At 41.0% G+C, this 13,792-nt stretch overlaps 1 protein-coding gene across 12 annotated transcripts in view; it reads left to right on the top strand.

The window, feature by feature from the left end:
- The first annotated feature begins 2,096 nt into the window (after window positions 1–2,096).
- ABCC9 (ATP binding cassette subfamily C member 9) overlaps window positions 2,097–13,792 on the top strand; it is a 75,223-nt gene continuing 63,527 nt past the window's right edge. For 4 of the 12 annotated variants that reach the window (XM_080392146.1, XM_080392156.1, XM_080392154.1 and 1 more), the window contains exons 1-4: window positions 2,101–3,418; window positions 4,756–4,836; window positions 9,769–9,843; window positions 11,390–11,555. In XM_080392146.1, the coding sequence (XP_080248272.1) occupies window positions 11,411–11,555 (145 nt within the window). In that variant the 5' untranslated portion in view covers window positions 2,101–3,418; window positions 4,756–4,836; window positions 9,769–9,843; window positions 11,390–11,410. Of the gene's footprint in view, window positions 3,419–4,755; window positions 4,837–8,925; window positions 9,844–11,389; window positions 11,556–13,792 lie in introns of those variants that run through there. The other 8 variants (XM_080392153.1, XM_080392149.1, XM_080392155.1 and 5 more) reach the window with 8 other exon arrangements.

Raw genomic sequence — 13,792 nt, 5'->3', positions numbered from 1 at the left:
CTGTATTAGCATAAAGCCCTAGTGTAGATGATATACATAGGTTTAAAATAAAACAAGGAATTTATCCCCACTTGTTCAGTACAATATCCTTGAGAGGTTTTCTCCAAAGCAGCTACTTTAGTGCCAACGGTTCAAACAAAATAATCTGTACGCATGGGTGAAATGATGTTGATTCCAGCTCTTTGCCTGAGAAATGGGAAACAGTAGGAGCCTGCATGCAGCTGAGTTTGGCTAATGAGTGGCAGCTCGTTATGGTCCAGTGGCTTGATTGCTAGTGTCAGTGTGCCATGAAGTGCACGTAGAGGGAGACCTATGGACCGGTCTGCAATATGGGTCCTAGGTTAAGGGTTGGACTTGATGATCTTGAAGGTCTTCTGCAACCTAAATGATTCTACAATTCTCTGATTCTGGAAAATGGCAGAGCAAGTTGTCAGCGGAAACCCACATAGCGCGTTAATTGAACTGCCCAGCGCACAGACACCCTTCCTTCCCAGTTTAGCCAGTTAAACAAACCATGACATTTCCCATGGAGCTCTCGGCTGGGAGCTGTGGCAAAACCATCCGTACCCGCAGCGGTTGTCGGGCCGCTTTCCTCACCGCGGTGAACCCTAATTGATTAAGACCTTTCCGCACTCCCGCCATTGCTCCACCATTTGGGTTCCTCTGGGTTTAGCCGCTCAAGCTGATGGAAGCCCACCACAGCAGCGGGGCAGTCGGTGCTGGCTGGGCCGTGGATTTTTCACGCCCCGGAGCGAGGAGCCAAACCTCAGCCATTCCGTTAAGATCCGTTTAGAATGTGTCGCACACACGCCACCCCCCACCCCCGAAGCCATCAGGTGAAGCGGCTTCAGCCTCTCGGCTGCCCGTCCGCCACGCGGGGGGAGCCCGGCGCCCCCGTCCCCGTCCCCGGGCAGGCGGAGGGCGGACCGGCCCTGCGGGGTGCCTCAGCCGCCCGCCCCCAGGGCCGCGGGGCCGCCCGCCCGAGGAGGGACCCCCGCCCGAGGAGGGACCCCCGCCCGAGGAGGGACCCCCCGCCAGAGGAGGGACCCCCGCGGCCGGCGCCGCGCGGTGAGTGCCCCGCGGGGGAGCGGCGGGGGCCGGGGACGGTCCCGGGGCGCTCAGCGGGCGGCGGAGGGTGGGGGGTGCCGCATCCCTCCTCCCCGCGGCCGGGGGCCGTGTCGCCGCGCCAGCCGCCGAGCATCGCCCCCGAGCAGCTGCCAGCTGCCCGGGGCCGCCCCCCGTTGCTGGCTGTGCCGGTACCGGGCTGGGCTCGGCACCGCGGGTTCCCGGAGACGCTCCGGCGTCGGGAGGTGTCGGTAGCGGAGCGCTTGTCGCCTGAAGGATAACGTGGGAAAGCTGGTGACACGGTGTGCAAGGGGACACCTGAGAGTCGTTCTGGGGGCTTGGCCGTTCACTTGCAGGTCCAAACATACCCTGAAACATTTTGAATTACCATTACTTATTCATTTATTTTGTTCCTCCCCCACCCCCACCCACACCCACCCCCCCGGGAAATTGAAGAACAAATTGATACAAAAAATCGTTTCAGATCAGAGCAGAATGAGTTCTGGCATTTAAGAGCTTTGGGGTTTTCTTAATCCTTTTAAAAATGCATTTCCAAACATTTTAGCTTGTCATGTAGAGGGATGAAAGCACTTCATTTAGAAACAGCAAAATGAAACATTCTGGTTGCTTCCATGTTCATTTTATTGTCTTTTTTTCCTTCCTGTTTAAACAATTTGGTAGCAATGACAGAGCTGAATGAAAATGAACCAAAATTTCTTGTTTTGGTAACGAAAATTGTGACCATAAATACTAGTCACTTCTGTCTGAAATGACTTGTATTTTCAGAAAATCGCATGACAATCCTATTCTGGATGATGATTAGACGGGTTAAAGATTTTATTTTTCATCTTCCTTAATGAAACATAGATATATAGCAGAACTCAGAAGCTTTCCACCAACAATCTTTTTTCTAAAGCACTGAACATGAAAGGGGGGGGGGGGGGGGGGGGAGTAAAGACAAGTAAAAGATTTCAAGTGCCATGGAGGACTGTTCAGTGTAATGCTTCTTGGTGTTTCAAGTCAATGGGCAATAACAAGAGGCGCTCATTTTCTCTAGATCTGGGGTTTCTGCTTTCTTATCCCTACAATCATAAGGCAAGAAACGTCAGAGGACAAGGAACATGCTGGGCTTGTCAGGATTTTGATGACTTCCACTGGTGTTTGGCCTCAGCCATCCAACTACATTCTCAGCTCAGAGCTCACTGTAATCCCTTTCACGGCATGAAAACATGCTTGACCTCAATCCATTGGAAATCATTTGCTCTCTAGTCATCCAGACACAACTCCTGGCTTTTGTAAGATCTAAGCAAATTCTGTCCCAAGGGCCTCCAGGTCTGGTACCTAGTGAAAGAACAGCTGTGCTCAAAGCCACCCTGTGCTACCATGTGTCCTGTGATTCACCACCAAGTCCTGCATCTTCGCTATCTGTGGCCACGGGCTGTAGGGCTCGAATGAAACTATCAGGATGGAAAAGCTGAACCTTGGTATATCTTGGTTCAATGGCACCAACAGGAAACGAGCAAACAAAGCAGCTGACTGCATGTAGGTACTGTCTGGATTTCCTTCGCTCTAATTAAACATATACAATGTATTTTGCAGCCAAAACACATTGTCCCTTATAAATTCAGTGCCATTGTATCAAGAACGATATTCCTAGTATGAGCATCAAATTTGTTTTGTAATTTGTTTCAAGTTTTAGAAAATCTGTCTCAAAAGAAACAGATCTGTGTGATCAAAAAGTGGGATTTGGGCTGTATTTTAAGCAAAAGTGTCTGGAGGGATCTAGGGTAAAGTAAAATATCTGAGTAGACTTCTCTTTTCTCTTCTGCTCAAGATGATGGAAGACGTGCAAAATTATGTTGTCAAATTCAAATTGTCCACAATTATTTGAAAAGAAATGAAAAGCTGAATCTCCACAAGCCTGCCAAGATTTAGACTACCTTGTCTGAATCAATTACTGCAGAATAACTGCCTGCTAATGGTCCATGTGCTGCAATGCAGCCTCTTGGAATCTTACTATTCCAGTGGGGGGAAAATGAAAATAAAAGCAAGCAGAAGAAATCCCAGGGGACTGTAGCTTCAGGAGGCGAAAAATTGGTGCTTTTTGCTTGCCTGTCTCTTCCCAGTTTCCTGCCCCCTTCAGTGTATGAGAAAGGCAAGAAGAGTTTGTGCACTTTGGAAACTCGATAGGAGGCAGCAGCTGATCTTCCCATCACCAGCCTAAAAATAATCCACTCCAGGGCTTGGAGCAGCTTCACTAAGTGGAGGAAAATCCTACCATCGGGATGATATTGATCACATAGCACAACCGAGTGACAATTTGGGTTGGTATTTTGTTTTTGTGTTTACAAAGGTAAGCTACAGAGTTTGATCTAACATTCAGCAACCAAACGGGGCATGCGATGACCCTCCCCCATTATCTCCCACTAACCACCTCCTCCTCCTTCCCTTTATATCTGTGGGACAGGGCTGCTCCTCGTTCTTTCCTGGGGTTATAACTCCAATCTCTTTTTTCCTTTTCCTTTGCCATCCGCAGGCATTCTCAGCCTTTACCGTCTCCTCCTGCTGATGTTTTCTTTGCTGCTGTTCACAGGGTTACGTTTCTTTTTTTAAACTGTCCTGTCTTGGCATGTGAAGTCGAAGGTTTTACAGCAGGCAGTGTAGCACGCTGATGTTGGAAATCGCATTGTGTTAAGAAGCTTACCAAAAAAGAAAAAAAGCAATGTATTAGATGTGTTGAGACCACTGCAGATGTTTGTGTGAAATGTTTTTCAGTGCCAATAGCCTGTTTAGTGCCACTGCTGTTGTGATTTTTTTTGTGTTTGGAGCCTGATCCAAAAACCTACCAAAGTCAATGAGATTCTTTGCACTGACTTCAATAACATTCAGGTCAGGCTGCTGGTATATGGCAGTTAGCGATGCAAATGCTGACATTTATTAGAGGTAATTCATCACCTTAAGGCCCAAGGTAACTGAGACAGTGCTTAGCAAGGAAGTGCAGTCTATATAGAAGAGGTGGTCACAGCTTAAATAGAAATAAAAAGGGAAATGTTATTTTGTACAGGATGTTTTTTTAAAAAATAGATTTTAAAGGGGCAGCACATTTTGCCATTACCTTAGCAGAACTCTTTGCAAACAATGCATAGGCTATAGATCACATTGATTGCGATAGGTCCAGTGCTTTTAAGTAGACAAGAAGAACAAACTAGTGGGTTTATGCCTAGAAAGGAAAAAGATGCAGACAACTAACCTAAAATCTGTAGCAAAACTCAGTTAGGCCGTCCATTGTGCTTATCCAAACCTATAATTTATAGTTTGTTCTTAATTAAAATTTCATCTGTGAAATTCAAAAGAAAGAAAAATTCTTACGTTTGTAATGACTTAATTATTCAGAAGATAAGAACTGACTACTTTTGTAAAACTCTTGAGTACTTTCTCCATCCTGCATCTGTATGCATACACATATCTATATGTATATATATACACATATATACGCATATATGGGCATATAATGCATATTACATGTAAGACAAAAAAATAGAACTGAGACCTGATTATGCTCTGTTAGCTGATATTTTAATTAGGAAGTGCAGCTATTAATTTATATTTTTACATATATATATATATATATAGGCAAAAGAACTACTGAAATAAATATTTTTCAAAATATTCTTATTTCCTTAAAACAAGGTCCACCTGAGGAGTGTATTTATACTCTTCTTTATAGTCATAAGTGTCTTGCAGAGCATGCCGAATGGACTGATAATCCAGGTAAGGTGAAACTCTTGAATATGAAGACTTTTAAGTCCACTTTAAAAGACCCTGAGGTAATTAAAATGTCTTTAACTAGAATTCTTACAGTTCTGCACTCGGTGAGGATGTTCTTACAATTTTTATGGAAACTTAAATTATTTACCATTTTCCCATTTTCTTCTTCACAATTGCTTATGGAAAAATATATCTCAGGAACTGGCTTAGTGCCCTGAGAATCCCCATTTATGCTTGTTAAAATGAGGTTTGTAAGTGTTTAGGTTCAATGGCACATCATAGTCATGTTGACAACTTTATCCTGTTTTTTTCTTCTTCACAGTGAATATTTATTCCTGAATCTCTTTTGTATTGTTTTTTGCTTATTGTGTTATGACTATGTCTGCACACCTTAGCCCAGAACCAGAAAGTCTCAACTTGCCGGTGATAGGGATTTTATCATGAAAATTTAAATCCTTAAAGAACACAAGTTTTTTTAGCTATTTCATTGCAGGGTGAACTGCTGTTCAGATAGTTCACATCCTCATAAAAGTAAACCAAGAGGGAATCAGATTACCAAATGATGTAAAGGAGAGCTGAAACTTGCCTTCCACTGGCACCATCATGGGCTCGTCCTCCTGATTATTCTTTCCATTCCCCTCCTCTATGAAGTTTTGCTTGTGGCTTCAGCTTGTAGCTGACAGCTCCACAAAGGCCATTTTCCAAAGCAGAAAGAAAAACCACCTCTGAAAATTTCTGACCAGTTTTAGAGTTTGTAAAGACTGAAGTTAAAGTGAGCAATTTGTGAATAAATTGGAAAGACAAAGGCCTTCCAGCTTACAAGCATTCAAAGAAAGCAGTTTTACCTGGTACTTGGCATCCCTATTGAGGTGCCGGTACCCTCAGCGCATGCTTGTTATCAGATGATGTTTACCACATCACTGCATTTCCCTTGCAATGGGGGAAATTTAACCTGAAATGATAGGTTAAATCTAGTATTCTTCATAACATTATTATAAAGTATAACATTCCTGCTATAATTCATAGTGAAGCAAAAATATTGTGATGTAGTCACTTTGGTATAATCACCCTAGCATAATCTGGTGGCCTATTATATTCAACAGAAAGGGAAATTATGTCGTGACATCCACTGTTTGTAACGACTATGAATAACACTGTCTTCTTAAATGAGTATATGAGGATCTCAGAGTTATTTTGAAAGGCTGGTACTACCTGATAAAAAATAGTGGTCGATAACTTCAGATGACCAACAAATTTCAAAACCAGTTGGTACCCTTTCATCTGTTCTCTCATGAATATTCATGTTTGGGTTATGCATTTTATTGTTTTAATGTGGCAGTCGGACTGCTCCCATTTATTGCAGACATTGCTGTTAGCTAGACAAAGCCATCTGCCTGTAATGAAGCCTTCAGCTCCAAAGTCTCCAACCTGAACATGAACTTAGAGAAGAGGCATTGGCAATCCATCTGAGAAGAAGAGACCCTTGCTTCCCAGTGACTGTCCCTTCCTTTGAGACCCATAGATACGAATTTGCTAAGAAACTAGTGGACATTTCTCTGCTGTTAGGCCCTATGGCTCACGGGTCCTTAGGATAGTCCTGCAGGAGCTAACTTCAAAATTGAAGTATGGCAACTGCAACAACTCAGCACCAGTGTCAAGCTTGGTGTGAGCAGGGCTTCTTATCTTCTAGTTGTATTATCTTAATACAATTTTCAGTTAGCTCTGTATTCTGACTTGCTTAGGGCTAATTCACAGATCTTCAGCATGGCTATTCATTGCGGGGTTAGACTGTTTGGAGTGGTCAGCATTCTGTATTTGGCAATGATCAACAACTGGTGCTTGGGAAAAATACAAAAAGTCTTTGGTGTATTTAGTTACGTACTTGCACAGTGCTCAGCGCTGAGCGAAACAAACAGCACTTCCTCACTTAGGCAAGATACCTCTGTTCACCTCTGCACATATCTAGTTCTGACTGAAGCCCAGGAATGGCTTCCTAGAAGAGCTAAAGCCAAAGGAAGAATAGCTTAATCATTATTAAGGGAAGCAAATCTGGTCAGTGATCAGCCATCAAAGTGCTCCATCTTCCTCTCCAGCTGCAGTTTTTGACAAGTTACAACAGCAAGCACAACTGCAATTCTTCATGGTTTTTTTTCTAAATGTATTGTTCTTCCATTTCACATTTTCATTTCGTAAAATGAAATCTGACGGTTTTACAGAAGAGGAAGGAATAGTGCCTTTTCACTCTGCCTTTCATTGCTTATTGGCAGTCAAGATCTTCCAAACTGTCTTTATCTACAGGCTCATCTTTTTGAGTAAAAGTTTTCAAAAGTGGGATTCAGTAGAAGTCAGTATAGTGGAGGCCTTTTAAAAATCTTCAATTCTTTTAGAATTCTTAGAGATCTCTTTAGCCTTAACTCCCAATACTGAAATACTGTTTGAAAATGCAATTTAGACTCTCAAATTAGTCTGAAGTTTTTGAACATGCTACTGGCACTGTTTGCAGCCTTAAGAATGTGTCGATCTGTATCTAGATCAACACATCTGTTAAGAATGTTAATTTGTTAAGATTCTTAAGAATCTGTTGATCTGAACTTTGCAAGCGTGGGCATGAGGAAACTTGCCTTTATATTAATCAAATTTTCCTCTGAAGAAGACTGAAGGTTACACTGTCCCTTGGATGAACCATTGCATTTGGAAACCTGTCATGGTCCAACTCCTGTTAACTTTGGTGGAGCTGTGCAAGCTTTGTTGTAAAACACCGCATACTGTCCAGAGAAATCAGGGATTTGTTCTTCTGCCTTAGGGGCTTTTCTTTCTGACCTTCTCTGGAAATGAGCACAGCTTGTTAAACCTTGAAGCCAATGAAAATGGGCTTCTGGAGGCACACCCTGATGCAGCAGAAAGTAATGACTAATTTCAGCTTCGTATGAAATGGGAGTCTCACTTGCATTGATGGTAAATGCAAAGCATCCTCCCTTACATGTCAGTAAAATTTCATCCAATATATTTCCCCTATCCGTGAAACTTGAGCAAAGAAGTAGAAACTACATGCCATGCTTTATGCCTGGGGTGATGGACCTGTGCATCAGTGCATTTCCAGAGCCTCCTATGTAAATTTTCCGAAAAACCAAGGTCCAGTGGTTTGAGTCACACAGGCAAAACTGGAGGGTATACCGGATCTGCCTTCTCCGCCAGGAATGGATAGGAAGGGAATGATGGAGTGGTTTCTCACTCCCTGTGAGGCACACGGGAGATAAAATAATTTCTTAGAGCTCTAATGTACTGCAGTGTATTTTGATATGCCACGCTGATACAAAGAGCTACTAGCAGCCTGTCTGTGTAAACACCAGAAATCATCTGTGGAAGTTGGCAACATCAACAGGTGCAGAACATGAGTCCTCCGCTTGCACTCAGTTTGTTTCCAGCACAGTGGTGATGGACAAGTGGATGGAAGAAAGGAAGGGAGGGAAGAAGGAAGGATCACTGTACTGTACTGTACGGTACTGTACTGTACTAGATGTGTGTCCTGAAGTGGGTGCTGCCAAAAAGAGAAGTTGTACCTGGTGAGCATTTTATGAAGCCAAATCATAAGCTGCATTGGGTCAGCACAGCATCGTGACACTGAGAAGAATGTTTTGGTAGATTTTAAGCCTGTGAAGGTTTAATGAAGATGGTCATTGGGTGTGCTGATTAATGATGAAGTGTTTTCTGACTTAAAAACATGGGAATTTATTGTCAGTTACGCTATCTCATTTAATTGGAAATGCAATCTTTTTGATTTTCTGGTAGTTTTTTTTTTTTACAAACTAACCAAATTAGGCTCTTTGATTTTCTCTCTCATGTTAAGAGAAGACAATTAAATTCTACTTCTTTTTTTAAATGAACCTGTAACAAAAGTCTTGTGAATACACTACCTGTACCTAGTCTTGAAAATTATCATCAGTACGATGGGTACTGTCTTTATTTCATTTTTTTTATTTTATTTTTTATTATTAATTTATTTTACATAATGATTTTTTTTAAATTATTTATTTAATTAATGGGTAATTAATGATAGGACTTTCTTTTTGGGGGGGGGGATAGGACTAGATTTTTTCCTCAGTCCTGCCAACATGCAAAGCACAGTTCGTTTTAAGAGTGTTATTGGACATACTCCATCACAGAACTAGGCACAGCACAGATTCTTGTGAACATTCAGGTGTGATTCTTGAAAGATGCAGCTTCCCTGAGAGCTTTTAGGGAATATTGTTTGAGGTGTAATAAGAAACCTTTACAAACTGATGGTAGGTCCTAGCTAACAGGTAACAGCCTCCATGCATTTAATAATCCTTTCTTCCACAGGAACATCTGCTGCCTATGTTCCATTTCCCTTCCAGAAAAGTGGAAGAAAAACAACAGTTCCCTTAGCTTCTTTTGGACATGGTTTTAATCCTTTCTCCCAGATTTATTTTTGAGCAGAAGCCAAAAGCTACACTGGAAGTCAATGATTCAGAGCTCATTTGAACCCAGGACCCTCCTGCCTTTCAGTACCAATCCAACCACTAGACCACAATAGCATCTTTATGTTGTCTCAGAAAAGAGTTCTCTTTGTGGGAAAGGGAGGAAAATTCCCAAAGAACTCCCTTGGACTTTTGACCTTCGATAAAAATGAGGAAACAACACTTCTGATTTTCAAGAGATTATCATTACCATTATGTTTCTCTTAAAGGAGACATGTCAAGCTTTTACGAGTTCAAACCAGACAATTGCCATGTAGTTTTTTGAAAAGTTTTGAAAATGTATTTGTTTTGCTAATAACTCCTCAGTCTATTCAGACAGAACTCACATTAACACAATGTTTCTTTTGTGTTGCTAGTCATATGCATTTATGACTATATTTTTGTATAAAAATAAAATGATAGAATGGTAGTGGTCATATCACTCTATTCATTATAGAGAATGGGCCGAACTCTCCATCGGGTTGTGTTCTACTGAAGATTGAGTGGGTTGCCCGTCAGCTTTTGCACCACAGTAAGTACATGCATGCATTTTTGCAGGATGTGGTCCATCGTATGACTGAGTTATGCTTAACTTCTGGCAAATCTCAGACTGTAAATTACTGATATGTTTGGAAAAGGGACTGCATTTATCATATTCTTTACAATGAAACTCCTTTACAAATTTCACTGATGTATTTCAGTATGGATTATACTTTTCAGATCCAGCAAAAAGTTAGTTAAAAGCAAAAAGAGGATTTAACAAGAGGTTCAAAGTACCTCTTTGAACTCTGTATTCTTTTGAAGATCAGTATGTTTATGCTTTCTCTAAGGCTGTACTTGTGTAGTTTATGCTTACCTTGTTGAAACAACTAGGCTCACAGAACTAATCTGAACTATTTGAGGACAGAAGGAAAACCTTTTCCTCCCCATTCAATTAACTTTGTTGAAAAAAACTGTGTGTGTGCATTTTTTTGCACATCTCTGTTTTTCTGATTTGGCAAAACTCATTAATACCAATGTTGTTGCAGAAAGACACATTCACCAAAGTATACATACACTTTGCTGAATTAGAGGTATTCTTTCCATTTTACTATGTAAAATTTGGAAAAAAAAAGATGTGAGAAAATGAGTTTACACAACCTATTCTACAGCAGTATGTTACTGCTTATAAGTCTCAGGCAAAAAAATCAGCAAGGAAACATTTTGGTTGCAATCTTGTTTCATGTTCTTATAAAGAAAAATTAAAAAATAAATGATGTAGAAGTTGATAAAAGCCAGAAGCTGGCCATTACTCTGTATCATACTATGGCCTACACTCTGCAAGCACGAATGCATGAGCTTATCTTGGTACAAAGATAATCTCATAAGAAATCATGGAAATAAGAGAACTGCTTAGATGAGGCTAAGCTCATGCGTAAGGATTTGCAGAATCAAGCATAAATGCTGAATTACTGCCTATGCCATCTTCAATACAACCTACTTTGATTAAGAGTTTGGCAATTATATGTAATGACTAGTGTGTGTGACCATTGTTCTATGGGACAATGAAGAAATACAAAATACCAGCAAATGCAAAGCTGCCAAATCACAGATAGCAAAGGTTCAGAGCTTGCACTGAGAACATGGTGCAACAAATCGTATGAACAGAGATGTTGCACAAAGAATGTTGGCTCATCAAAGAAGCAGTAACACACAGGAGTCAGCTTATGTGCATTTGAATTTTCTAATGAGAAATGAAAATGATTATTTTTCAACACTTGTTCTTCATACAGACACAAATACAGAGCATTTGCAGCATAATATTAAAGTATATAATGAACACTACAAGACATAGCATAGTGTAATTAATAACTGGTACTTACAAATAGTACATATAAATAAATATAAATAATATTATTTTAATATAAACACAGCCTTCATTCTAATGTGCTTATATTTGATGAAGCCCAGAAGAATTTTCAAAGGACAACTGAATTATTCTCTATGGGTTGTTCAGTGTGCTCCTTCTGTATCTGTTTATTTATTTTATGTTTAGCTAAAGGGAATGCTAGCAGTCAACTATTTTTTCTTTCTTGTAGTAGTCAGACCTTCTGGAAGCAATGAGGCTCGCATTTTGTGGTAATGACAATGCTTCAGCCTATAACATCAGTGCTGGTGTCCTCAGAAATGTCTGCTTTGTGGATGCCCTCAACCTGGTTCCCCATGTCTTCTTGTTATTTATCACCTTCCCAATTTTGTTCATCGGTAAGTTATTAAATGGAGCTGTACAATCCTACAAACATTTGAGCATGTATTTATACTCAGCCATGTTTATATGTGCTTGGAGGCCTGTGGTGCAAACCATTGGAGCCTTTGCATTTATTAATTTTTAAAAAGAGAAGGCAGAATGGCTTGACCCAGAGATTGTGAGCCAACCTGCTTGAAATATTGGGTATTTTAGATACGAATCTGAACTAAGCAGCATGAAAGGATGGATAATAACCAGAGAAATCGGATCCAAATGCTTTGAAATGTCTCTCTGGAGAGGTTTTCTTCAGATTTGAAACCGGCAACTTGCATCCTTTGCTATTATTAGATACTAGAAGTCTTAGGGCAGTGGGTCTGAATTCCCTTCAAGTTATGTGAATTTCAGAGAATATCCAAAATGTGCAATTGGATCTAAGGCTAGGAGAAGCATACGAAACTTTAAAAACTTTTACTTTTAAAAGAAGTAAATACTTCTTTTGCCAACATATGTACACAGAAGTAGAACAGAACAAATAATTTTTTTCCACAGAAATGAAAATAAGAAACGATAAATCTCTCTTGAAGAACTTAGGACAGTGGAGTGGCTCTGACTTCTATATTCTTGTAAAGAGCCCCATCTAAACTAGTACTCTAATGACACTTTTTCTCTATAGTTGTCTCTTTATCCCAGTTATTTGCAGTGATGAAACAAATACAATTTAATACTTTTTCAGAGCTGTCAAACAGTGGCTTTCTAACTCATCGTAGGAGGTAGAGAGACTTGAATAACCATCAAAAGACAATAAGTATAATAAAAATGAATATTCTCCTTACAACTTAATGAAAAATGGCATGTCAGTTCTTCCATGTTACCATCTTGGTGCTGCACATACACGCAGTAATACATTTCTTCCATGGTGAAAATTTGAATTTGGGACTATATTCAAACTAGAGATTTGATGACTTCCCTTAAGCAAAAAGACTCTGAAATGATGGAATAATAGGCTACAGGAACCTGTAGGCTAAGACACTGAGTACATGGCAATCAAAGGTATAACAAGATTCAGTTGCTGAAAACTAACTAAATGAAAACCAGCTTGGGAGAGACAAAGATTGGAGCAAGGTCAAAGAAAGCTGAATTAGATTAGGAAAATCTTGGGAAACTATGGAAAATGGTTGAGATGGATATGGAGAAGAGAGAATATTTTGTTCCTGCAGTACTTTGCATATTAAACATGGATGAAATGGTGAAATCCTGACAGTTTCCAGGAACGAATAAACCTGGGCTCTGGCTTATGTGTTTCTGAGTCACCTGATGAGCCTCTAGGCACGATGAGATGCTACATCCTTGCATATGAAAAGCATATCTTGGAATTTAAACTCAGTTGGTTTTGATTTCTTTTGTTTTGTTTCTTTACTTCCCTGAAACGTACTGTTCTTGGGATTCTCTATGGGCTTCTGGAAGCCTGTCAGGGAATTCCAGGAGCTGCCTTACAGTAAGAAGGACATGTACAGCCATTTGGGCTGAGTGACTCAGGGCAGCCCTGGACCAGGGTGGGAAGGGACAGAGGACAAAGCAACACGCAGGACAAGACTCGCCATCATGAGAAGTTAATCCCTGGTCAGTCCCCAGCTCCCCCCAGCACTGTCCCATCACTCAGATCCCTGGTGTCCCGCTTCGTTCTGGGTTGCTGGCCTCAGACAGGATTTTGTCTGAAAAGAACAGGTGCTATCTGAGGTGATGACATGAAAATAGGCTTCAAGATTAATTTGGTGATTAAATCAGCTGAGTCCAGCTGTGAACTTTAATGTGCCAGGAATGCACTAGGCAAGGAGGCAGGGCTGTGCCTGAGAAGCAGAGACTGGGAAATCACTGTCCAGCATCCCCTGAGACAGCGCTCCCAGCCAGGCCTGAAACAGAGACAATAAATGTTATTTGTTTGAAGTAAATGTGTCTCTTTGAGGCCTCCTTGGAGAATGCAACTTTTATATCAGCTAGAAACTTTATCCAGTCTTGCCTGTGACTGGGAAAGACACGACGACGCCATCACTTCACATCTGTCAGTCTGTTGTGTGAGGGTGAGACTGACATATTTCTTCTGGTTTTTTTTCATCTTTGCTCTTAGCCAGGGACCTCTTCTCCTCAGTTGTGCAATTGGAGGAGGCCTGTTGTCCCATTGTCTACGGGGTTAGATCAAAATTATGGGGTGCTGCATGGCAACCCAGACACTCCTGGGTCATCATATTAGTAACAA

The sequence above is a fragment of the Falco punctatus genome (genome assembly GCF_963210335.1).
Source record: "Falco punctatus genome assembly, chromosome: 6".
Taxonomy (NCBI): Eukaryota; Metazoa; Chordata; class Aves; order Falconiformes; family Falconidae; genus Falco; species Falco punctatus.
Note: the sequence above shows the minus strand (reverse complement) of the source record. Positions and strands in the feature narration are given on the sequence as shown.